The following is a 27,260-nucleotide window of genomic DNA, read 5'->3' as shown; positions in this document are numbered from 1 at the left end:
ACTATTGATGGGGTCCAGCAGCAAAACATATTTAAATGTTGTTTTTCCACAAATTCACCTACAAAATTACATTTTACTAGTGTCCAAGAAGTTGCTTTTAAATTCTTAAAAATCTCCCTGTATACATTATCATGGCATTTTCAGCAGTTAATTTTCAACCTACCAGCTGCTTGATTGCTTGTAAATGGGAGTACAGTGTATTTAATAAAACATCTGCTATGTGCAAAAGCGTTCGGGGTTCAGAAGTAGACCAGATGTTTGCTGTTTTTTCTCTATTGTCCTAAATTACTAGCTGAAATATGAGTTCAAAAAGCAAACACAATAAACCAAAACAAAAATACAAGGGGAGATTAACCAAATTTTAGGTTTAAATCTGCTATATCTATCACATTTCACACTAGGAGTACTACCAGAGGCTAAGATGATAAGTAGCTGCAGTATTATGTGTGTACTATTGATATTCAAAAATATGATCACAGTCTCCCAGCTACAACCGCAGCCTTCAACCTTAAATTGGTGGCAAGAAAGGATTTAAAGTGTCTTCTTACTGGAACAGCCTCAGGCTAAGCCGATGACAACATCAAGCAAACAACGGAAATCATGACGACCCGCAGCAACCTGCTTGGGCTGTAAATGGTTTCAGCCGGGGAGACTTTTGATGATAATGGCATCCCATTTCACCCCCAATACGTACACATAAACACAGACAACCAACCCTTTGCATATTTCTCCAAACCTATTTTGCAACCACAAAGCGAACTAAAAGAAATCCGAATCCAATATCAAGATTTGATAAACAATCTCGAATGACCAATAAAAACACGCAGACATGTCGCATAACACTGAAACATTCTGAGAAAAAGCCCCCCGAAGCTTCCATTTACCACCTGCTACTACTATTCACACAATAACAAAAAGCAAGACAGCTGTAATAATCTGCTGTTTGTCATTTTGCTTTTTGAAAGAATTTCTCATTCTGAAGCAGTAATAAATGTCTTAAAGGTCCCATATTATGCTAATTTCAGGTTTATACATATGACAGACCAACATTTTGGTCTGTCAGATCAGTAAGTATTTTTTTATTATATTGCACAATGAATGAATATTACCTAAATGCATTGAATTTCATGTCTCCATCTGCTGGTGGGCCATCACAATTAAAGTATGAATAATATGATGTTAATTCCTTAATTAACTTACAGAAGAGACTTGATGATCACTAAAATTAAGTCGGGAAAAATTCAATGCTACTAGCTGCACGCATCCCTTGAGAGAACAGGATAGGGCCCAAAATGAAGCCTTGAGGAACTCCACAAGTAAGAGGGGCCACAGCTAAAGAATGTTTGCCAAGGCAGATGGAGAAGCTCCTGTCAGGTATGACTGAAACAATTTTAGGTCTTTACCTTTGATGCCCACAAATGATTTTTCTCATACTGTCTACCTGAATATACCTTTATTCACACTCTATTATACCCCCTCCCAAAAGGGCCCAGTGTACTTTGATGTCTGTTTTGGCGGGTCTTCTACATCTGCAGTCCGTACATCTTTGCAACATCATTGCAGGTGGGAAATTACTGTAATGGTGCTGTAGTACCAAATAGTGTAGTTGTGACATCACAGTGTTACAGAAGTCTTAATGGTTTGCTTAAAGGCACAGTCTTTAAATATGGCCTGGGTACATTTCTGTGTTTTAATACACCTTTACCTGCCCTGTAAAAAGAAATTAATTGTTTCAACTCAAAAAGCTAGTGCTGGACTGCCTTAAAATTTAAAGTTGACTGAATTTGAGAAGGCAAGTTGAGGTAATTTTGTAATGATTCCACTTGTCCTCTAACATTTAGCCAACTTCAAAATTTAAGGTAGCCTGTAACTTTTCAAAGTTAAAACAAATATTTTTTTAAGTGTGTTTTATTTAAAAAAAGGACATGGAGATTTGACTTTTACAATACATGACATATAAATTACAATAACAGCAACTGACATACAGCTGTATTTAAAGTGCAGGTGTAGCAAACACTACAATATTTTAGATACTTTTCATCTGGAGGACAGAATAAACCGTTACAGGGTAGAAATATGAAGGAACCATACTGCATTACTAAGGTAGGTTAATATGGTGTCATAGTATGTGGGAGGACGACACTAATTTGCCTAATTGACCAAAACATTATATTCACACACTTCACCAAGGGTCACCGATGGGGTTACTTTAACGTGTTTGCATTATGAGGTTTTTCACTTCTATTTCAGGCATTCAGGTTCATGCAGATTGTCATTAACCTGACATCATGTTATCTTGTTGTGACATGCAGATCTTTTGAGAAATGAGATGCTTGATTCATATAATTTGCATACATGTGCAAATATCCAAACACATACTGCACTGACTGAGATAAACACATAAACAGTGGGCTGAAATTGGATTTTGCACGACGCCTGTATGCAATACGAAGCTGTGAGTTAATTTTTTTAAATGAGATAGCTACTTATTTAAGTGGTAAGTTTCAATTCCTCTGAGTAAGGTTTACTACATGCAATATCAAAAGGGAATTTACAGTTAAAGAGGCAAAAAGACACCAGTGCAGAAATAAGTACATTATTAACTGTATGTCAGTTTGTGTTTACTTTGTAAAGTTCATGTTTTGTCATAACTATGTTCTTATTTTCAGTTTCCATATTTTTCCCATCCCCAAAAGGTCAAGAGTCTGTTATAGTTTATTTTCTAAAATATTGCTCCAGAGAGACACATAACATTTTTGCCAAATTTGCCAGAAATTGCCAGCTTCTATCAGCAGTGATAGCATTCATTGTAAATAGTCAACATAACAGCACTGCACGTGTTGTCTTTACTCATCCCCTTTCAAAATGTCTTTTTGAGCCGCTATAACTGTAGTTGATGTTGCAAAGTGTTTGTGAATTTCCTGCTGCCTCTTATTTACATGAGTGCACCATATACATGACTATATCTCTGTTGGGTTCTGTTGTCTCATAACCTTGTTCACTTATTTCCTGATTAAATTTTGCCAACTAGCCTGCATTTACTGTTTTTGTGTTCTGTTCATGTTTTGTCTTCCAATAATAACAAAAAAAGTTCTGTTGTTGTGTTGTCAATTGTTTCTGCACTGTGCTCAAGTAAAGGTTTTGAAGACTTCCTTTATAACAATTATAGCTCTTATATAACAATCATTTTAGCTTTTGTGTGTACTGTATTGTTATGTATTAACAAATTATATCCACATTATTGAGGATGTATAAGGATGATTTTGCAACACTCATATTTCCACAGTGAATGCAGCTACATAAAGAGGAAAAAGTGTCAATATTTTGCAGGTGAACACACTCATTTCAGCTAATTAACCAGCAAGATGCAGTGATAAGCCAAAACTAATTACCGTCCGTCTACTCTACTACTACTACAGTGCAAAAACATCAATCCAAATTAGTCTGCAGAGTTTAAAAAAGAGAATGAATACAAGAGATATATAAAAAGAAGCAATCACCATTAAGTTTTCTGATACCTCTGTCTATGCTGCTTTTTGCTGTTTACCTGTTCTCCAGCCTGTCTGTTACATCGAGCGGACACACCAAATCAACCCACACACGCACACATACTTGTCCACTGCAGAGCCATGTACACAGCTCTGATCCACTGGCAATAGAAAAGCAGTCATATAGCCTTGCTTTAGCAGGTTTATCTGTGTTTAAGAAACACATTTGCATGCGCTAATTTTGGTGGCAATGGAGTATATGTCTCCTTTCTCTGTTGTTTGTCCTGTCGCAGCATCTATCCATAACCCCATTCAATCTGCCCCTCCCCTTACCCCTTACACACAGGGGACTGACCGAATCTAAATAACACAATTCATTTCAGATTCAGTTTCTTTAGCTAAATAAAAAAGAGTGGAAGAATGACAGTGGATTTTAGGACTGTACTCAACCTCAAGTGGGTGACAATTTAAAGGCAGTATGTAGATTTTGTACGTGTGTAGGTATATATGTAAGAATGTGCACATCATGCAGATCTTGTTCAAAATCCTAGGACTGATAAAAACATCAAGGATACAAACATGGCCAATCAAAGGCCCAGTATGTGTCATTCTTAAAAAAAATTTAAATGGCCAACCAGATATCTTTGTTGTGCCTTCACTGACATAATCGTATAATTATTAATTCCATAGTGTTTTAAATACATACATAAGCCTAAATACCGTATTAGGTATATATATATATACTTAATATATATATATCAAGCAGTGTATTGGTCAAGCTTTCTTTGGGATTTGTTTTTTTGTTTTGTTTTAGTCTTTTTGGGGTAATCAGTTTGCTTCTGTTGGTGTTGTTTCCATAGACCAGGTTGCTTTTTCTCTCACAAGATCTGGCAGCACTAAAATATACAAAACTAGAAAGACTGGCATCAAGGAAAGTAAAACTATTCATTCAAAACATAGAAAGAAGTCAATGAGCAGGAAAACAAGTAGTAAAAAGGACAAGACAATTACCAGAAAATGTGCACAAAAAAACCCCACAGGCATATGACCTGGAAAAGTGTTTGAAATGTATAATAATTCTGTAATATATATTTTAATACATTATTATGAAAATAAATACTTTTTCCCTCGCATTTTTTCAATTTTTAAACATTTTCCTGTAGCATTTCAAAAATCAATTTCTAAATCTACTAATTTCTTGCGATTCCTGGAACATTTCTTACCAAGATACTTTTTGCCTTTTTCCTTACGCCTCTGAAAGACATCGTCCCAATTTGCTCAGGGTTCAAAGGTTTATGTGCTCATGAAAGGTGCTGTTGCTCAAAGTTTCAGGAGTCAAATTATCCACATAGGTCAAATCAGTGTTTCTCCTACACTGTTCAGCAGAGGAGCTGGAATAGCCAAGCCCCTGCTAATGTGTGCTCACCTTTTCTCTAATAACTTAACATGTGCTCACTTTTTTTCTTATTCAGATGTTCAAGAGAGATTCATTATCTGCAGAGGTCTCTTCCTCTCCAAAACATATGGACCATTTGTTGAAAACCAGTAAAAGCAATGAATAAAGCAGTTTCACTTTGAAAAATCACTATTTTCCCGACACTCATGTTTCAGAGGGGCAGCTCACTATAGTGGTGGATGTAACACAAAAATGCTTATGACCATGGCGATTTCCATGGATGAGGACCTGCTCCCTATGTAGATATAAACTGCTCATTCTAAGGTAACAAAACCACAATAATTCTTAATTTCAGGTGTTTATACACCAATGAAAACATACTTTTTATACTATACTCCACTTCTGCCAATATGTCCCCTAAATCCCACACACTTGACCTTTGAAGAAATATTGGCATCTTATGAAGCCATTTCTTAAAAAAACACTGTATTGCAACTTTTTATCTTTGCTTATTGTGTTAAACATGTTTTTTGGTGGTTTAGGTGATACTATGTTTAAAAGTTTGTTATGTATTGTTATCCTTTAAGCCTCTTTACATTAACAGATTCATCAAAAACATATCATTAATGAAAATTCTCTGAGACTCTCACCTTGGGATGATGCCAGATCATGATCTCATTTTGTCTTGAAACAAAAAACAAATTAATTTCTAATTTTCATGTTCTTTAAAAAACAGTAGTAGTAATAGTTTTGTTTACATTTCACTTCTTGGTCTATTTATCATCCTCAATGCAAGTTTGCTGATGATTATCACTCGCGTATAAAACTGTCAGAGTGCTAATAATATGGTGGCTGCTCCGGTGCCTGGCAGGAAATATAAAAGGTTTGTGGGGCAAACTAAGGCAAAATGAGTGTGGTGCCAGATAGAAATGTGCAATTACACTGAGCATTCATTATTGTGTTTCCACATTCTGTGTCTCTTTTATATGGTGTGTGTTTATTTATTAATATACAGCATTGATTAAGTTGGGTGCAGTAGTCTATTCAAGACGCCATCTGCTTGGAACCAAGAGTAAGAGTAATTAAAACAAGCTTGCTGCTTAATGGAATTCAGCGAAAAGACAAATACAATTTGCGAGCCACTCTCCTTTATCCTTTTATCCCTCAGCCAATTACAATTCATCCTCAACAGTAGTCACTAGAAGTGCATAGTGTGATGAGTGAAACCTGACAATACTCTAATGCTAATTCATACATACAGAATATCTGACGCTTGCAAACATATGTGCAAATGAGCAATGCATGTATAGAAGCAGCTGAGGAAGCGGATTTTAATATACATACACACAACTCCCAAAAGGCCAATACTTAAATGCAATGTTTAAATCAATGAACTGAATTAGATTAAAAATCAATTTCATTACTTTGTGATTATGCTCCAAAAGTGGTAACTGAAATGTGGTGGCAGAGAAGTAGTTAAATGCTGTGTGAAGCTGGGTTCACATAATAACATACCATTCAAGGTACAGCATAATGAGAATCGATGAATATCAGCTTCTGTGAATACTTAATTGCAGGGTCTGAAATTAGCATTTGCCACATGCAGGTACACTGTTGGCAGTGGTTGGTAAAATCGTCAATCCATCTGCCACTTTGGCGGACAGAGAACATGCACAGGAGAGACACACGTTCAGTAAGGCAATGTATAATTTGGCGAAGTTCTCAGTCTCAACCTGAGCCTAATGGGTTCACAAAACACCAGACAGGTGAGACCAGGTTCCTACCAAAAACGTGCACTGACTGGCCAGGTTGGGTAGCGCTCAGGCTGTCAAAAACAACACATTTATAAATAAATAAAATCATAAAGTTAGCACTCTGCACTTAATTTGTTGATTAATTTAAAATGAAAATTAAACATATATTATAGAAATTATACACTGATTGACTGACTGACTGACTGACTGACGAACGGATGGATTGATTGATATCATCTTATATTATCTGCTGTAGCCCGGTGGCTTTTGACCGCCGCTGTCAGTGCCCTGTTGGCAGGGATAGAAGGACGGTGATACACCGTGCTGTTCCATTTTCAGATGCAGATGCATGTGGTTTGCACCGCCACTCAGCCGGTGTGCCCTGGATGTTGGAAGGTAACTAGAGCCTTTTGTGGGGAGTCGGGCTTGGTCGGGCATGGGCACAGTATTTTATGAGATGATCTCTGACGGGTTAGACGGGTTAGGTTCAAGATTCAGCTCACAGGGGTCAGTTCAATTTGGGTTGTAATATTTTCAGCCCGTTGTGAACTCTATAGTTGGATACAGACACACACTTGAAAGTTGCTCGCAACTGCTACATAAAGGCAACCCTACTAGCCACTGAAGTTCACTGCATTCTAATCAATGAACAGTCGTGGGCACACATACATAAATGTGCCTATTCATAATTGTATCAACTTCCCTGGTGACCTTGCGTATTCATCACGCCAAAAGGAATAGCTCAGTGTGTAGCGAGAGCGGCTGAGCGACAGAGAAAGAGAGATGGTTGATGCACTTGGAGCAGACAGGTGTTGGCAGTCGGAGCACAGGAAAAATAAGCAGTAATGTTATCTCATGTTAATAGATGTACAGTGCAGGTGTTCATGAACATGTCCATGTCTGTCCTTGTGCAACACTGCGGCTACTCAAGACCAAAGATAACTTCCTGTGTCTTGCTTCAAAACTTTGCAACAGTCTGTACTATTATGCCTTCTCCCACAAATGCTATTTTTGGTATATTCTCAGGTCCAGATGATTCCAGTCTCCCTGCTCACTGACAGAAGGTCATTGCCTTTTCCTCTCTATTAGCTAGACGCTCAATTCTGCTTAAATGGAAGGATGTAACCCCTCCAGCACACAGCCAATTGATCAAAGATGTGATGCACAACATCAGGCTGGAAAAAAATCCAATGTAACCTTAAAAGCTCCATTAAGACATTCTAAAAACCCTGGGATCCACTGGCAGAGGTAGGACCAAGTCATTGTTTTGCAAGTAACAAATAAGTCTCAAGTCTTTGTACTCAAGTCCCGAGTCAAGTCCCAGGTCAAGGCAGACAAGTCCCAAGTCCTAAACTTCATGTTTGAAGTCCTAAACAAGTCACAATGTGCTCTTAACCAAATTTTATACCATTTTAATAATGTAGTATTAATGTTAGACTTAGGGATGGTATCAACTATTTTCAAGTTGAACGGCTCAAGTCCAAGTGACATTACAAGTCGCTGATGTTAAAGTCCATGTCGAGTTGCACATATTATTTGGTTTGTCAAGTCACGTCTAAAGTTATTATATTTTTTACTCAAGTCCAAGACATGTGACTTGACTCCTCTGCCGTTGATGAGCTGCATTAATAGTCTACCTGGCCTGAAACTATGAACTCATAACTCTACAGGTGGTCTGTCCTATATGTGCTTAAATACACTACAATGTATGTTCTTTTGTTTGGAAACATTTGGACCCTAATATGATAGCTTATGTTTATGTATTCTCTGATAAATAGAAAATCTCTGTTCTTTGTTGTTTCAGGCTAGATATTCTCTGTATGAATTCATATAGTATATTTCAGCATTCATGCATGTCCATGTTTGTGTATAATACCCCTCCAGTCCCCAAAAATAGGGCTTCCCAAAAAGCCTTGATGTAATTCAAACACTGGAATTTGCCATACATGTAATCTTGTTGGTGTAAATATGTATGTATCGAACATTAAATTGCATCATTTTTTACATTAAATGATATCTAAATTATCTAAACGTGAGCGCATTGATTTGAAAAGTGGCAAATAAAATTGTCAGACAAGGGTGGTGAAAAAAGTTCATTTCAGACCAATGCCTGGTTGCCCTACTGATCATCAGCATCTACTCACTCATGCAGCAAATACAAAAGAGGAGGAAATCGACATCTTCAGATGTCTCGGAGGTTGATGTGAGGCGGCGCAGTGACCGATTGTTCGAGACCTTTGACAGCCTGAACTTGTCACTTGAATTCAACACTTCCCTGTGGATTTTTCAGGAGGCTGCACCTGGCGGGGGTTGTGACAGAGGAAAGAGGAGACGGCTACTCACTCAGACACTCGTTGGCGGAGTCCCCAGTGGCCCTGGCCCAGGGTCTGTCCTGGTAAAAGGGGTGACATCTCTGGCAGTCATCTCCCACGGTGTGATGTTGGCAGGCACAGACCAGCCTCTGATGTTCCCCCTCAACACACTCGCTGGCGTGACCGTTACACTTGCATCTGAGGGAAGCGCAGACAGACAGTTATGTAAAAGATGCAGGTACTACTTTTCATATACACATTCTCCCTCTCTCTCTGTTTTTCCTCACTGACTCAACATACTAATGCACACAGTGAATGGAGTAAAAGGTAGAAGAGAGGGGAAAGTGAGAGGGTTTTTCCACTGTGAGGAGTTGTCACTTCTTATTATCTTTCACGGGCATAAACATGGCTTGAGATGAGGTGGGGTTTTTATTCCCCTTCAGCAACTGCACGATTCAACTCAGTGCTAATACACTCACACTGTCTGAGGGTGAAAGAAACAGCAATAAGCATGTATCTCTGTGTGAGAATGAGTGTGTGCATTTGTGTTCAATTTACACGCACGCCTTTATTTACTTTTCTTTTTGTGTGCACATCATTTTCAAATAAGTGTATGAGTTAATAATCATGAGATAAACAGGATTCATTAAGTCCATTTTCACAACAAGATCGCTAATATCTGCTAATTTCCTTTCCTCCCTGCATTTGGAGAGCCTATCATTTCCTCCGAAGCATGGTGGCAGCTACGCCCCTCCTGTGAGTAATATTTCCTGGCAGTGTCGTCGGATTTTGTCAAGTGGCTGTGATAGGGGACGGGGACTTGTCGCTGAGTGGCAGGCTCTGTCAAATTTAGCCAGCTGTCCTGGATCCAGACGTATGCTTGCCTGAGGCTCAGACCCAGTTATTTCTGTTGTCGCTGAGACGACAACAACCCAGTAACTCCAAAGCGCTTTCCAATTCACATATCAGATCTTTCTGCTGGAGCAGACAGGGGCCGCTCGGTAATAATTCTAACCGAATATGTTATGAGGGGAACTGACCTGAGCTGTACCGGCACCATATGTGTGGTTCAAAAAGTGAGTCCTTATGATGAACCAGAATGAAAAGATGCATAAACAGCATTTTTTTTTATATACACCACAATTCTAGCACTTTTATTGCTGCAGCAGTCCACCTTATGGTTGTATTGATATTCTGTATAAATCACGAGGAGTCTTTTATAACATCGGTGAGTACCACCAGCCATCTTGCCGAGGTAAAGGCATGTGTTCTCATACAGAAAGCGCAAGGCTAACATGTTGTCATGTGGGTCTCTCCCCCAGGTGTCTTGGCATTGGTGGGGCAATTTGTCCTGTCGCTGCAGTGATCCTAAGTGTTTATGACATGTGTCAGATCAGATTTATATTCCGTCTGAAGGCTTCATCTCAACTACTTAATCGTCCACTTCTATCTGAAGCGCCAAGGTGCAGCCTGGTCCTTGGCACCACGTCCTCTCTCATTACTTTGAGTAATAAACCAAAAAGAAGTGGAGGAAGGACGGAGGATTATCTCGGTGTATTTTTTATCCGATGGCAACATGACAGACAGCGAGGCATTTTTGTTATCAGTTTTGCAAACAGCTTCTAAGGGTGGGGTGTTGATTGCTCATCTTTCTTTGGCAACATACAGTATCCATGTGATTCACAGCCTTGTCCCTGAAAATGCTGTTAATGTACAACATGTGTGTACTGAATTATGTTCTTCATGGAAAGGTAGCGCTGTTACAGGCTGTGTACAGGCATCAGACGATTAGATTCAATCCTTTTAAAGAAATTTCAGAACAGTTTTAGCCAAATTTAAGACTGATTTTTGGACAAATCATCTTTTTCTTATTTAGGCATTACAGTTAAGTGTGAAGGTAAGTAGTATACATTTAATCCCATGTAAAGGTAGGTATTATGTAGGAATAATAGGTTAGAGTGAGTTATGCCAATCTACAATTTGCCAGCAGGTGAGTGCAAACATAGAGTAAAAAGACAGAATTAGGTTCAGAGGTAGCTTGACAGATTTGTAACCTTAGAAATGTGGACTTTCACACAGAAGGGCAAGACTCATTTTGACAAAATGAGACATGAAAAGTTGAATAAATGAAATCAGATAATACTGTTTGTGGCAATGAAAGGTCCAGTGTGTGGGATTTAGGTGGATGCATATTGGTAGAAGTAGAATATCACATAACCAGTACCATATCTTTACTGCACAATCACCTGGAAATAAGAATCGTTTTTGTTACCTTAGAAAGAGCTGTTTATATCTACATAGGGAGCGGTTCCTTGCAGGCATCTGCCATGTTGCTCTGGGATGTTTCAACAGAAGCCCAGAACAGACTAACCAAACACTGGCTCTATATAGCCCTTTTCCTGTTTTTGCGTCTGCCACCGAAGTGAGAAGCAACTCCAAGGTGAGCAGCGTTAGAAAAACACAAATTTTTCAACATGAAAGTGCTTTACTTAGTGTTTTACTGGTTTAAACCACATGGTCTGTTTGTTTTGTAAGGGAAGAGACTACTCAGGTAAGAGCTCTTCTGCTTGAAACCTACTGAATGTCTGGATCTTAATTTATCAAAGTAAAGAAAGCGAGCACACATTAGCAGGTGACTGGCTAGTGGCCTGTCTGTGACAAGTGGAACAGCATCGGGGAAAAACTGATTTTAAAGTGAAACTTCTTTATTCAGTGGTTTTACTGATTTTGGGGGTTTTTTTGGGGGGGGGGGCTCTGCAGACAATTTGGCTTCTAGTAAAAACCTCCTGAACTGAAAGAATCCTAACAGGGAGGTCACACTTGACATTTGGAAGAAGTTTCAGCTGGTTGTAATTTGAAATCCTCACCACTAGATGCCACTAAAGCCTACACAGTCGTCCTATAAGACCTCATAAATTTAACTACTTTCAAGGCTTTATATTAATAAAATTAATTTTAATACATTTCAACCTGCACACACCCTGTGTTAATCATAAACACAATAATTTACTCTATGCATATCTGGAAACTATAATACAAAATGTTCAAACTGAATGTATTTGAAAAAGAATGTGGTATTGGCTAATTCTGTGAAAGTCAAAGAAAGCTTGCGGCAACAGATGTGGCATGCTGAATTTTTTCAATATTTAACCAACCAAAAGATTTCCCAACCATTATTGTTTTACAAGCCTAATTCTAAAACATGAGAAATGAAACAAAATCCCTGGGCTCTGGTGTCAAAATATGTGCTTTGCATGCCCAACCACCCACCCCTTCCTCCTTAGGCGGCAGTTGTATTTCCTTCAGAACATATTTGGCAAAACCAATTAGTATTATATAAATGCATTTTGTAATAGACAGGGCTTCTGTTCCATTATGTTTGAGATAGCTGGAAGCTGAAAATGTGAAATTCTTTTAGCAAAAAAACCCCCACCATGGCACAAAGGAAATGCATTTGGACACCACAAAGCCTCTGAGTCTTCATTTGATTTTTTGCTCAAACATAGTTTTATGTGACAAAACTCAAGGTTAAATCCTAAAGTGACTAATTTTTAACAAGGGAGACATTATCACTGATGGCGTGTTTTCTGGTGTCTCTTACCTGCCACCCACAGAGAAATCAGAAATGGCGTAGAAGTATGAGCGCAAAACTTTAGCATCCTTGAAGAACTCATCTCCAAAGGTGTTCAGCCTGTCCAAAGAGATGAGCAGGTCAGTGGCTGTCACCCATTCCTGAAAAAAAAAGACAGGAAAGAAGAAAAGGACCAACGGGGTGAGAGAGATGTTAGAAAACACATTTTGCTCCCATCCACTTTGGTCAGTTTGATGGCTGCTGGCACTCTTGTAGGTACAAGGAAGCAGACGGAAAGGATGAAGGAGAAGGACACCAACTGGGCTTTAGTTGAGAGAGGCAAGGGGTATGAGGAAAGCAAAAGTTGACAGAGCAAAGAAAATAAGTCAAAATTGGAGAGGTGGTGGATCAAGGAGACAGGGGTGATGGTGTAACGGCAGGGGAGAGAGAAGATGTAATGGGGAGATAATGAGTATGGTGTAGGAAATTGAGTTAATGTCAGAAAAAAGGGGGTTAGAAGGAAAGGGATTAATGGAGACAAAAGCCAATATATGAAAAAAACATGAGAAAAGAGACAACGCTGCAGCACTACTTTTGTTTAATGGATGGCGCGTGGCAAGGCTCCAATCCCTGATATGATTTAAGCTCCTCTGTTTGAGCCCACTGCAAAGGTAAAGACGGGATGAAGCAAGAGTGGGAGAAGAAAGTGAAGAGGGATAACACAAACAGACAAAAAGCAAACGGGAAGTGCAATAGTAGGGTGGAAGATAAAAGTGGGGCCAGGTAAAGGGAGAACAAATGACATGAGGAATCTCATACTTTAAAACAAATAGCCGAAGAGAAACTTCTGTCTGTTTCTTGGCTGGTTTGGGACTCTGTGGCAGTCCTGAAAAAGCCTATAATGCTGTGCGTTTTGAAGCTTCTCCCCAGGGGCATCTTTGAAGTGTGGCAATGGGAGAGAAGGAGATTGGAGCGGATGGGCCTCAGACTAAAAACACGTGTGAGGTGTTCATTCATTCATGTTTTTCTCAGGCTCTACAGCTTGTCTTTGTAGTGCTAAAGCCCATCAGATAGCACCCACTGAACAGAACTGGGTTTTTTTAAATAATAAAAAGAACATTGAGTATACTTTATAAATCATGTACTTTACCTTGTTTTCTTGTTATAATTTTGAAAAGCGTACCATATGTACATTTCCTTGCCATGCTAGCAGTATGACCCTTGGTGATTATGTACAGACATTCATGTTCCCAAAAGGATGAATCCCGCTAACTTAGGTGATCTCCTGACTTAACCTCTTGTGCCACTAGCATTTTGTCATGTTTGGCTTTTATTGAAATATGTTGACAACTATTAAATGTATTTTAATGACATTTGGCACAGACATTCATGGAGCCAAGAGGATAAATGCTAATCGCTTTGGCATTAACTAACAGGCTAAACTACATTGGCAAACCTGATGAATGACCTTCTTTGTGTTGTAATTTTAGCATGATTATCCTTCATTTTTAGCGCTAATTAGCAAAGTAAAATGGTGAAAATTATATGTGATTGATGTCAGCATGTATACATTGTCAATGTGAGCATGATGAAGTATCACTGTGGGAGGGGGGGTTGCCGCCCATTGGAACACACACAATTTTTGCTTCAACATGCAGCGTTTACAGTGTTGAACGTCTGTTGGTTTCTGCCTGTCTTTGGCTTATCAAATAGCCGATATCGTGTAAGCCAAAAGACGGAGGAACTGATAATGTTGGTGTCTGAATACCGAATTACAGCACTAGCAACTTATTAGGACAACCAAAAGAAGAAATGGGCCTGTGATAACATTTCCACTTCAGAAGACTGGCAAACTATCCAAATATGTAGAAATCTTTAGTAATTTCAGTGATTTCTGTTGTTTTGCTACAGTATGCAGCTACAAGCTGGTGTCAGTATTCACCAAAGCACCTGGCTGTAAATATGGACTGTAGTGGCAGCAGCCATTTCTAAAAATGCTTTCCTGCTGTCAGGGCAGCTACCTCAAAGACATGTAAAAGTAGCTTTAGTCTTGTTTTAGACTGATTATGTTTGCTCTTTATGTTACTGTTGAAGTTAGAGCTCTTAACATGGACATATAAAGGGATACTCCAACGCCTCAATAAGCGACATGGCTCTTTTGGCAGCCAACTCTGATCTTAAATCATGTGTCTGAGCATAGCAGAACATAACAATACAGAAAAAAAGTCCCTGCTGACAGCTGCACTATCATGAAATGATAAGATCTGAAACAATCAAGTTACAAGTTTTAAGTATTTGCAAGTAGAATTTCATCATGCAGCATTTAGAAGAGAAACCAGCGTACGTACATTAGCTCTCTGGAAGTTATGAATCAGTCTAGACAGGATACAGGATTACAAAATTGTAATTAATATACAAAAAAATAGCTGGCTTATCATAAACTGTATAAAAGAAGTGGACTTAGTCACTGTGACGACCCCCATCCATCAACATCTTGCTTTTTTTGGAATCATAAGTGACCACATTCGGATGAGAGAGTAGAGACTGCCAAGGGAACAACTTGTCAACCACAAGGTATCCATGCCCTAAAGCATATCCCCCTTATCCTCTATTTTACTGTAATGGGACCATTATTTATAAAAAGAACATACTGCTGTACTGAAGACGACTTAGAAAGAATGCAAGTTTAGGGCATCAGCTCCACTTTTCAGACAAGGAGATAACTCCTTGGTATATACAGTATAAGTGCAGCCAGAGTGCCTTAGCAGAATTTGTATAGTAACTAATGAGCACTGACATAATGAAACATTCATTTTTTAGCTTCATACCAGTTTAGATGTAATAAAAAAGCATTACTCTTTGTCCAGCCACTGAAGAAAGTGGCTTAATTGGTTAGTGGCAAAAAATATAACAAAGATGACACTTCTGAGCCCTGTGAGGCTCTCTTCATAGGTACCTAATGTGATCTCTCTCAGCTGAAAATAGCCTGAGCAGCAGTGCAGAAAAAGTTTAAAACTAAGTTATCTTTAAAAGAGCTGCTTCTTAGGGGCTTTCTTCTTCTGTCAGCATGACCATGTTCCTGCTGTCTCCAAGGATAGAGTCTAAGCATTGGGACCACCTGCCTGCACCGCGCCCGCAGTCCCAAGAGACAAACTGCTGAGCCATGAAGAGGTCATAGCCCCTTACTGGAACATCTGGTGTGAATATGCTACATGTGTTCCTGATTGGTTTAACCCTTGCATGGATGGCGTCAGCATGACTACTGGACTTCAGTGTCACCTGTGGGTTGGCTTTGCTGGTAAACTGACTTTGCCAGTAGAGAGAAGATTTTTCAAATTGGAGCTTGGTGTGCTTTGCAATGTGCAATCAGTGGCACAGTGTATAAAAAACTCTAATTAACAGGTCATTTTAAAGCGAGGCGATGTCTTTTTTTATTTTAACTAGGCCAGCTGGTGGCTCCCTTTCAGCAAAATTTTGAGTGTTCTGCAGTCGTAACTCATCGCGCCATTAGTGTTCTTACCTGAAATGCCCTCTCACTTTACCCTACACCTCTCTCTTTATTGTCCTTTCTCTCCCTCCGCCAGCCTTATCTCTGCTCTCTCCTCGCTAGCTGGAGAGCACTCCAGGATTTTCCCAGACAGTTCTGTGCCTTAGCGTCCTATTGAGGGCTATACAGTAGAGCTGCTATTTGTAATAACCGTAACTACACTGTTGCAGAATTGAGTGCAGTTGGCTGGCGTGCTATTGTTCCGGCCCTCGCTTATCGACTTTGGCCCTGCTTGACATGACTTTCCTGGCTAATGGGGTTTGGAAGACATCAAATGACCCTGATGCAATGCAGTTGCCAGGGAATACAGATGCTGATTCTTTACTTTGTTTTACATTACATGGATATGACGTGACTTTCATCCATGGTTTATGAGTGTGCGCTGTGATGTTGAGATGGGAAACATAGCTGCAAGGTAACAAATTTGGGTAAAATGAAGGGCAGCAAGGTTGAGGCAGTGGAAATAGTTTAAATCAATTCTGGTTTAAAGGGAAACTTTGTATTTTGTGTCAAAGGTGAGGATCCTCAGTGGCTGTAAGAGGAAAGCCACACACTACTCATCTGCACACATTGTTTTCCAGTGAAAAAAAAATGGTGAGATGTAGGCAAGAGAACAAACTGAGGATAGGAAATCATTTTGGACAAGGCAGCTACCTGGGCTAAAAAATGAGGCCAACATAGTATCAGGAACTGCAGTTCCTCGAATGGCTGCTTGAGGCTGGCTCCAGAAGCCAACTGATCCCCATAGACTCCCTCATTAAAATGCCAGGTTGCTCACCTGATAGAGCGAGCGCCCCATGTACAAAAGCTATGTCTTTGCTGCAGTGGCCATGCGTTCGATTCCAACCCCTGGCCCTGCTGCATGTCATCCCCTGCCTCCCCCCTTTCACTCTAAAAGCTGTACTGTCTAATAAAGGTGAAAATAATAATAATAACAACAACAATAAAGAAATAAATATGTTTACAGCCTGGTACAGAGAACAGTTTTGGTCTCTGTGGCTAATTTAAACATTTATGACAACCCTAGAGGGGCACATATTTATATAACTTACCCATTGACATTTTATTAAGGCTTAAAGTTACAGAAAATAAAGGATGAGTGGCAAGCTCAGACAGAGATTTATGCAGAGATAGGGCTGCTACGAAGTCCCTTCTTTTTACCTGCTTGAGATTTTCACACAGAACGACACAACAGCAGCATCATTCCACTCCAGTGTGTGATTTTACACAGCATGCTGGCATTGTGCAACCTAAAGAGGCATGACTGGCCTGACGTTTAACAAGTGGCCTCCCAAGTGACATGTAACATGTCAGAAGCCCTTTCTTAACAATAATAATGACATAACATGCAAAAAACAATCATTTACCATCCCTGGTTTATGAGACTGAACAGAGGGTAAGGAGCTCCTGAATTTTAGACATTTGAGACATTTTCGGCCGCTGTTTTTCTTCTTTAAATTGGCTGCTGACAGCTTACAGCAGCTTTTAAATCTCCCACAAAAAACCAAAATGGGGGTCTACAACGGGGGACACTACGGTGGCTACATCCATTTAAATCCTGTAAATTTCCTGAGCATTATGCTTACAAAATACAAAATCTCCTTGATTGCTCATCTTCCTACTGTCATCCATCCACTTGTCTTGTCTCAGGGTATCTCAGAGCCTGCTATTCGAGCACAAAATAAGCACAATGTTCTCATAATGATAATACAGGTCCTGTGCGCTATAAATTGGGTGTTCAATCAGTGAGGGAATTACATAGAGACCACATGGAAACAGATAGCTGTATCACATAAAAACAACGCAGTGAAAAACAAATAGGGATGTTAAGCTGAAAGAATTCTTGTTGTGAGTAATGCATTTCTTTTTCTAGCATTTGCACCTAAAATATAAATGCTAGCTAACCACAGATTAAAAGGTTTAATGTGAATCTATGTGCCCTCCTTGTTTTTATGTATTCAGTCTGTCTATAAGAACTTCATTTTTTATGTCTTAATATCTCAACTAATATCCAGGGTCTCCAATAAACAACAAAGAAAGGACATGATGGACATGACCTGCCCTTTTGTTAAATTATTAAATAAGTGATTAGCACAAACTGACGATCATTAACATTAAAATGCATGAGATTCACATCTCTGTTAATGAGGGGCCATTCTGAACACTGCCGCTGCATTGCTATTGTATCCAACATCCAGCTCGCGTGCTTTAACACACACATCGATGATAAAATGTTTTTGTTAGCATTTTAAAAGTTCTTACGCACCATAAAAGCAAGCACTCTTCCATTTATCATAGGGTGCAAGACCATTATCATATGGAAGAGTTATTAGCTATGCTTGGAGGAACAGTGCTAACTGTGTAAGGAAAAGCATACATACTTCCAAATATCATTTACTGCTCTGAAAGGAAGCAGTTTCTTAGGGTTAATTAGTAGTCAGCCCATTACGTATTATTTGTGCAAAGCGCAGCAAAAGCTTAATTAACTTTGATTCCCGCTCCCTTGGAATTTGGGCCCACAATGCTACAATGATGCTGACTTAGGGATAGGATAAAGCGTTGAGGGTGGCAGTGAGCCAGTCCTTTGCTTAAGACAATAACATTGTAATGATCAAATGAGCAGGTGCACATAAGACAGGCCGCACGCAGCAAAGTTTTTAACGATATCAAACATTTCAGAAGACGACTCTGCTCGGGGGCTTGTAACCTTCACCTTCACTCTCTTGTCTCCTTCCTCATGTCTGTCTCTATCTCTTTTTTTCTCTCCATGTCTGTCTCCTTCGCCTTCTTTCAGTTTCAGTCTGTTTCCTTGAACTCTGAAACCTCTGGCTGCAGGCAGTGACGGGAAAGAGAGCAGTGTCCCTCATTCCAAAGTTAATAACTTTTTAATTTAATTGCTTAAGTTCACTGTGCCCTCAATATGTATTTTTCCCCTTTTACTCATTGTCATTCAACACTGGAGCTCCAATTTGCCACACAGCTTTCTAGCGAGAGAAAGAGAGAGAGAGAGAGAGGGAGAGGGGGAGAGAGAAGTTGGACTGGTGGCAGGAGAGACAGACAAACCGTTTTAATGGATGACTGAACAAATTAAATTAGAATTCAAAAAGCAGCTTTCATCTTCGGCGTGATTATTGAAAAAAAGAGAGCTTTACAAACTTGACAACAGAACCCTCTTTGAAGTAAGCCATTACTTTAGAGAAAACATCTAAATGCTGCGCTACGAGGTGAGTGTTGTTTAATCCAAATTAAAATCATTTGGCAATGAAAAACACATTAGATCACCAGTCTAACACGCAACAATATGGAGATGACATATACATGAGGCAAAAACACCTGTGCATCTAAGTGTCACCAGATGTTTTTTTTTCTTTTTGTTTTTTTTGCCTCGACCTCTCAAAATGACAAGGAGATATATTTTAAAAGCGGCAGATGAAGCGTGTGAAGTCTCTATATTGAAACTACGCGCTCCTCAGAGTGAGGCACAAGCGTTAAATCTGCCGAGGGATTAAAATGCTAATAAAACGGGCAGGATGCAATTCCTGTTTTAAGCCTCATGAAATATGCATGCTTCTGTATGAGCCATATGCAGAGGAAATGGCACGCTGACATGTCACAGAGAGGAACAGGGATCATTTTATGCTCCGTTGACAATCTGTATGTAAAGACTGTGGTCTTAACCCCCCTGACATAAATGCCCAATCTTTATCTCGCTGCGAGAAAAGCCAAGTGATAAAGGAGATGTTTTTGAATAGATACATCCACACTGTTATCTGCCACTGAAGCATTTTTGAAAATATATGTTTATCAGATAAGTGGCTTTTTTAAAGTTCCAATTTAATCATCTCTATGTGTAACAACACAAACTTTTTTAGGACTACTCATTAAGGCCAATGCATTTAAAATGCATGCTTTTCTTTGGTCTACAGTGTCAGTCAGACGGACAAAATATGGTACGCTATGGCCTCTTTTTTGCCTCCGGGGTATGATTTTAATGCATTTGCTGGATCAGTGCTCATGTCTATAGAAATGCAATATTGCTACAAACAATGCTGGGAAAAAAAAAACTGGGCAGAGAGTGCTTAGGGCATTTACTCTGATTGAATCAACTTTATGAAAAACATATTCTGTCTGAGCAAAGGCATTCACAAAATCACAGTTTGTTTTAGAGCTGTGTTTTTATAGAGGCTAATCAGTGATTACAATCACAGCACTGACATTTTTCCTCCTTCTCTTCCGCTTGTGAAAGAGCTCTTTGAGGTTTCTGAGGAATAAAAATTCGATCCCAGACAACTAACTGCAGGGTATTACAGAGTTTTCTCCACCTTTTTTTTAAACCTCGATACAATATGAAAAAGGTCAAATCATAACAACAACAGTGTGAGGTCATAATTTGTGGTTCACTGAAGCAGTGTTGTGTTACCGTTTATAGTGTCATCATATGATCAAGTAGAGACTTGACTTTGGACATACATATTACCCAGCAATCAGCTCTGCAAATCTGTATATGACAAAAATACCACATAAAATAAGTATCAATTTTATTGAATCATTTTTATAGTTTATGTAGAATAAAAATATAATTGTGTTTTAAATTACTGACTGTTTAAAAAGCAACAACAAATAAACTAGATTTACCGGCACACTGTTGTATGCTTCTGCGTAACAGTAAAGTTGCAGTTACAGTTAGCATCCATGTCTGTGAAAACATGGATGCTTCACACACATCTTCACAATCAATATAGTTTCAAGGTGGACACACAAGATTAGTGTCACCAATTCAGTATCTGATGGATGCAAGGTCACAGTGACCTTGAACTTTAACCACCAAAATCTAAACAGTACATTTTTAAATCCTAAAGGTGTTTTTGAGAAATTGTGTTCATGACAATGGGACAGACGGACGGACAACCTGAAAACATAATGTAAGGTCATGGCAATCGCTTGCGTGAGGGCATAAAATAGCATTATTTCTATTTCAACCTGAGCTCTTCCTTGAACACAGGCGAATATCTGAGGTGGCAGTCTTAATTGCCCATTTTCTGCCCAACACATAATTGGAGGGCTCACTCTCTCTAGGAGCCCTCCCACCCACCCCGTGGGACCCAATGCAACCGCACTGCCTGCACTGTCTATATTTATGCCCCTGACTGTAAGAAGAAAAGACTCAAAAAGGCACGAAAATGGAACACTTATCCTCCATTTATTACCCTTGCAATACAAAACCTTCCAGTCAGCCAATATCAGCTGCGTATGGCAATATAATCATATTCACACAAGGTTTGAAATCATGAAGAGACAACCGAAGGTTGCTGCCGATGTGCGATTCAGCAAGACTGCCAGACTCGTGGATGACAGATGAGCACTTGATGTGTGTACATATCACATGAGACTGTGACATAATTTAATTACCATGATGTACTTTACCAGAGTTTTGTATTCAAAAGTCTACAGGCATGCTAGCTTGCCTCAGAGGCTGTACTCAGGCAAAGCAATACTTTGAGCTAAACACTACCATCAGCATAATAACATGCTGACAGTAAGATGGTATTTACCAGGTTGGCCAATGCACTTTGGTCTGTAAGCATGCTAACACTTGCCAATTCTTTCTAAACACAAACTGAAGCTATGGCTGATGTGAATGTCATTATATATATCATTCTGTACTGTATTAATGTGTCAGCCTGTTCAGATTTCCCCTAAACCAGACACAATAACATCCTTTCGCACGCTGTCACTATGATGAACCTTCAACACCACTCACGTCATGTCAAGAACAACCCCCATGCAATAACGCTGTAACACCAAGCACCCACGCCACCAGCGTTAATGATATATTTTTTAATTTAACACTTTAAGTACATGTAAATATCTGTCAAACATAATCTAAGCATGCTGTTTACACTGTATGTTCTGTCATATCTACTTATCACATGTATATAAAGCACCCTGTTAACATTAACTCTGCTATATTTACTTTAGCCCCAACTTGCACTCTGCACCTTTTCACTATTGTACCACTGTTTTACATACGTTACCGTGTTGTTGTTAAGGATTAGAAAAAATAGAATTGTGACCCATTGGTAGGATGGGTACCAAAATAGGTACTTTAAGGGTAACAACTGAATTATGTTGCTACAACCAAGTGCCTATTCACATTAAATCTATCTGTACTGGGGGTGGGTAATATGGCCGTAAAATAATGTCACGATATTTCAGGGTATTTTTGCGATAACAATATTCTTGGCGATATGACAAAAATACTTAGAGTATTTATATTATTCATCATATGACATACAACTGCAACAGAATAAGTGTTGTAGTTGTACTGTGCCTTTAACTATTTAGTAAAAACTGAACAAAAGTAAGCTCTCAGTTTTTCAGTTTGTTAACTGATAGCGAGATTCAGACTCTGCATAACATATAATTACAACAAAATAAAACTGATCAAAAATTACACATTTAAACAGTTCACATTTACAAAAAAACACTTTTGCAGTGTCGTTACACTAGCTGTTACGTTGCAACTAGCATCTCACATTCATATATATAAAGTTTACTTTTGTACTGGGAGCATCACGCAGATTAACATTATGACGGGCTTAAGACAAAATTACCTAATGACACTGATTCCTGCATGCACACGGTGAGAGAAGAGAGGGAGACAGAGAGAGGTTTTGCTACTGCCGCTGCTTGGAGCCACAGACAGTTTACCCTGAGCATTAAGGCGCAAAAGGAGTCTGAAAAGTCCAGGCTGTTCATAAAACATTCAGGATACCCAGGCCACTGATTTAACACTCCCGAGGTTGCACTAAGCTGGTAGCAATTTTGCTTTCAGCCACACTAGCTGTTGCCGTATGTAATGTTATGACGCTGCTATGTCAACAAGTCAAAATATTGCCATTATCACGATATGAATTTTTTTTATCATATTAAAAGTTATACCAGTATCATCACGTGGATGATATGATATGCACACCCCTAGCTGGTGGCACAGGAAGAAAAGTAATCATGATTCATTGTCTGGGAAGCATTAATGTTTATACAAAATTGCAATCACATTTTTCATGTCTTTTCAACATAAATATATGTCCTTATGTGTCTAGAGCAGGGCTCGACTGATATCGGTTTTTCAAGGCCAAAACCAATATAGATTATTGGTACTTAATGAGAATGACTGATTTTTGTTACTGATGTGCATTTACAACAAGAATGAAAATATTTCTGTCTAAATTCATCATTCATTTTGGAATATAACAAACTCCACCACAAAACATTGTTTAAATGCTTTTAGCAAATGTTTAATCAAAGACATTTTTTAAAAATAAAGTTCAGTGAAAATTTTAATAAAAAAGTAAATAAATAAAAATAGCTCCCTGAAGTTTTACAAAGTAAAAGTTCCTCCCATGCTGAAACTAGATGTATAGATTGCAGACTACCTTCCCTGCTGTTGGCTGAGTGTAATACGGCCATTTTTTCATGAATCAATTTTATCGGTGATCATTAAAATAAAACGCTGATACAGATAATCGTCAAAATGCCAAAAATCAACCCGGAGCCAGGCAGATAATCGGTCGACCCCTATTCTAGAGACCCCCAAAAGTACAAAGATCTTCTTTCTTTCTCCTGCTTTATCAACATATGAGCAAACATATTTAACAACAAGCTTGTCAGGCCTGCAGCTCCATGTGACATCCTATAGGGTTCATTTGTCATGGAACCACCTCCAGTGAAGTGACCATCTACGCCTACAGAGTAAATCTACCTTGCTCTCTGATTGTTATTTCCTCACTTCTGCGGACCTGGCAGCACCATATGAGCAAAGCACGCTTCCTGTTCTACAATATGTCACATTGCCCCCAATACCTGACACAGCTGTTCCGGTGGACTTCACCACTGGACCCCAATGCTTGTGCAAAGTCAGCAGCAAAAAGCTCTGGAGAGGACACCTGTCCTGGAAAGCCCTGCAGCCAAAAATGCTGCATTCCAGAGCAGCCTGCAGCGTTGTGGTGACGATATGTGTAATCAGCTGGACGGGTCTACAAGGGAACGAACTCGCCTACAGGCTTCCAAATGGAAACCAAAATCTGGACACCAGTTCACCGAATCAACAGACTGTCTGCTGTTTTAACTGTCTTATTGTTGGTTTTTAATACATATAATATGTAAGATATTGGGAGATACTTGGTGAAATAAATGTAGAAATCTCATTATTTACATTACATAAGAAAATAAGCATTTTGGATTTGTGTAAGAAATTGTTTAAAACTAAAAGATAGTATGACCTTGCATGTACCTCCCTCCCTGTTGTCCCCTCTTCCCTCCTTTTCTCATCTTATATTCAAGATTTAGCATTGTTGTGGGAATTTTTGAGAACTGCTCTCAACCCTTTTTCTAGTATTGAGTTGCCAGTTTTCCTCATTTTTTCTAGTATTTGTAGCTCAAGCGGGAACCAGTATGTTACCATTATGAAGTGTGCCCCCACCATCTCTTCTTATTTGACCATTCACTCCAAAGAAAACAATATTCTTTTTACAATCCACCAGCTTTGTTTGTGCATCAAACAGGATTGCTGATGTGTTTTTGTCTTTGCTCACTACAACCCTCTGTCCCATCACCCTGAAAGTAGAGAGGGAATGAGCGTTTTAATGAAAGAAATGGTGCAATTGATCCGCCTTTTATTCTAATGGGAGAACAGATCACAGTCAATTATGGGTCTTCTCATCTTGTTGTTTAAGAGGGAGGCAGAGAGGGAGAGGTGGAGTGAAGGAGAGGGGTGGCTTGGCAGGACTGTAGAGAGATTTTCCAGCCAATCTATGTATTCTTGGCTTATATTGATCCCCCGCAGCTTTATAATCAGTGGGTCGATGTCATCCAAAGCATATTGAAATACAGCCAACAGCACCATTAGTAGCCAGGTTTTAATGTGACTAAGGGCTCCTTGCTGATCAACCAGTCCTCCCCTTATGTCCTTCTTTACATGGCGGCACCATGGAAAGAAAAACATCTAAAGGTTCAATAGGTTAATGAGAAATGACAACATTGACTGTTGAAATTAAAGGCTATTCAAGATTTTTTCAAAATCGTGATGTATAAGGGGAAAAAGTCCCTTATCATAGATTGACTAGAAATACTAGATTACTGCCTCGCGGTTTTATGCCTCTGTGAACCTGTCAAGTTGAAGTTACAGTTTACATCCATGTGAAAACATCAATACTTTGCACACATCTTCTCCCCAGGAACACAGAGGATCTGTCCAAACACCACAAACTCAAGGTGGACACCCAAGATTAGTGTCACCGATTCAGTTTCTGACCATATGTCCTCTACTCTGTTACTGACTTATGATGGTGAATAAAGGCCAGTAAAATGTTTTTGCAGAACATTATGATGTCAAGTGAAGCTGACCTTTGACATTTTGGATATAAAATGTCATCACTTCAGCATTTTAGCCTATTACACATTTGTGTAAAATTGTGTCATAATTACTATATAAATTATTGAGTTATGGCCAAAAGCACGTTTTGTTAGGTCACAGTGATCCTAACCTTCAAGCATCGACAACCAAATTCAAATCAGTTTATTTTAGAGTCCAAGTGGATGTTTGTGCTAAATTTGAAGAAATTCCTGCATGGCCTTAGGGGGATATTTTTTCTTTCTACATAATTATGTAACAACAGTTTTTATGTCTGAATATTTAAAATCTGATATGAATTTTTTATAGTGATCTCAATTACTGAAAACAGAAAAATACCTTTTTCAACACGTAATGGTAGTAATTTATGTAATCGTATTCTATATTTTACCTCCCGTCCTGGGATAAAAAATATTACATGATGTTTCAAGTAGTGTCTCCAAGAGTTACAACCTACAGAACAGAATTAGCTAACGGCTGACATGAGCATCAAAATCTAATTATTTGTTTCAATAATAGAAGACTGAATAATATTGAGCTTTCCCTTACACACTAACTAATGCATTAATTGATAGACTGTTCCATACAGCTGGTCACAGTAGTTCCACACGCACAAAACAACAGGAATCATCACAGATGTTGCCTGAGGAACAAATGCCAAAATCAAAAGCGCTGATGCTTGTTCCTCATTCAGAGAGTGAACTGCGATGCTGCTGACCTGGACACGCAGAGACAGGGACAAGCTGGAACTGTGGACTGACACACCTGGGAATCAAACTCTCCAAGATAAAACAGACTTTTTGGATGAGTCCTCTGAAGTGTAAAAAGCCAAATCAGTTGGATAGACTGAGTCATAAGAGTGTTTATTGGAACAGCGCTGCCCCTAGTAATGGAAGTGCTTTTAGAAAACCCCAATTTGGAGACACTTAAGTCTAACAAAGGTTCAACAGGTATAAAGGTGTTCTGTTTTTTTCTGTTTAAATATTATGTTTCAGTTCAACATATACAACTGTAGATTGCCAGAGAGTAGGCCTACAGGTAGGCCTTGAGCAAGGCCACTAGTGTGTCTAAAATACTTTTATAATTTGGTGTGTCGAACATTAACAGCATATTCGCACAACTGGGTGCTTTTTGGATTCTTTCTTGTCACACACAAGGTGCGACAAAAACACTACACCTCACAAAGTGATTTTCCCTTATGACAAGGCTGTATGACTCACTGCTCAAAATGCTTAAAACCAAAAATGTCCTCCCCTTGTTTTACAACTTCCAGTGTACAAAATGTAATGGGATGAATGAAATGTGTTGTTGATACAATTATACACCACATTCACTTAGCAGTCACATTATGTGACTGCAGCACAAATGGAAAATCTTTCCCGTGGAACAGCTGAGCGTAAGCAGTGACGCCCCCAGATATTCTTCATAGGGGTGGCCAGATGAAGCCACTGGAAATCATGGGGTGGAACAACAAAAGCAAAAGCCATCACTAAATTTCAGGAATTCAATTATGCTGTTGAAGTTTATTGGCTAGTTGAAAACTATGTCAAAAAGGAAGAGTTAGGAAATTGCATGCTGATAAACTTTGGTTTCTGATATGATTTAGGGGAGACACCTATGTACCTACAGAGCACATTTTTGTTTAGATATTTTGAGGTAAGAGGTTAAGAGACTCCTTTGAACATGGCCATGCCAGTTGTTCCCGCACCAAAATGTGGCTTATTTAACACTCCTCCAAACAAGGTATTCCACATGATCAGTACAACTGGATGCAATTGGT

The 27,260-nt window shown here is 39.1% G+C and overlaps 1 protein-coding gene across 1 annotated transcript in view; it reads right to left on the bottom strand.

Moving 5' to 3' along the window:
- Positions 1-27,260, bottom strand: part of lamc3 (laminin, gamma 3) — a 139,608-nt gene that overhangs the window by 95,881 nt on the left and 16,467 nt on the right. Inside the window, exons 3-4 of the mRNA XM_042509210.1 lie at positions 12,552-12,682; positions 8,982-9,148 (exon numbers count right to left, since the gene is read on the bottom strand). Of these exons, the coding sequence (XP_042365144.1) occupies positions 8,982-9,148; positions 12,552-12,682 (298 nt within the window). The remainder of the gene's footprint in view (positions 1-8,981; positions 9,149-12,551; positions 12,683-27,260) is intronic.

The sequence above is a fragment of the Plectropomus leopardus genome, chromosome 20 (genome assembly GCF_008729295.1).
Source record: "Plectropomus leopardus isolate mb chromosome 20, YSFRI_Pleo_2.0, whole genome shotgun sequence".
Classification (NCBI taxonomy): Eukaryota; Metazoa; Chordata; class Actinopteri; order Perciformes; family Serranidae; genus Plectropomus; species Plectropomus leopardus.
The sequence above is the reverse complement of the archived record's forward strand: the minus strand, read 5'-3'. Positions and strand labels throughout refer to the sequence as shown.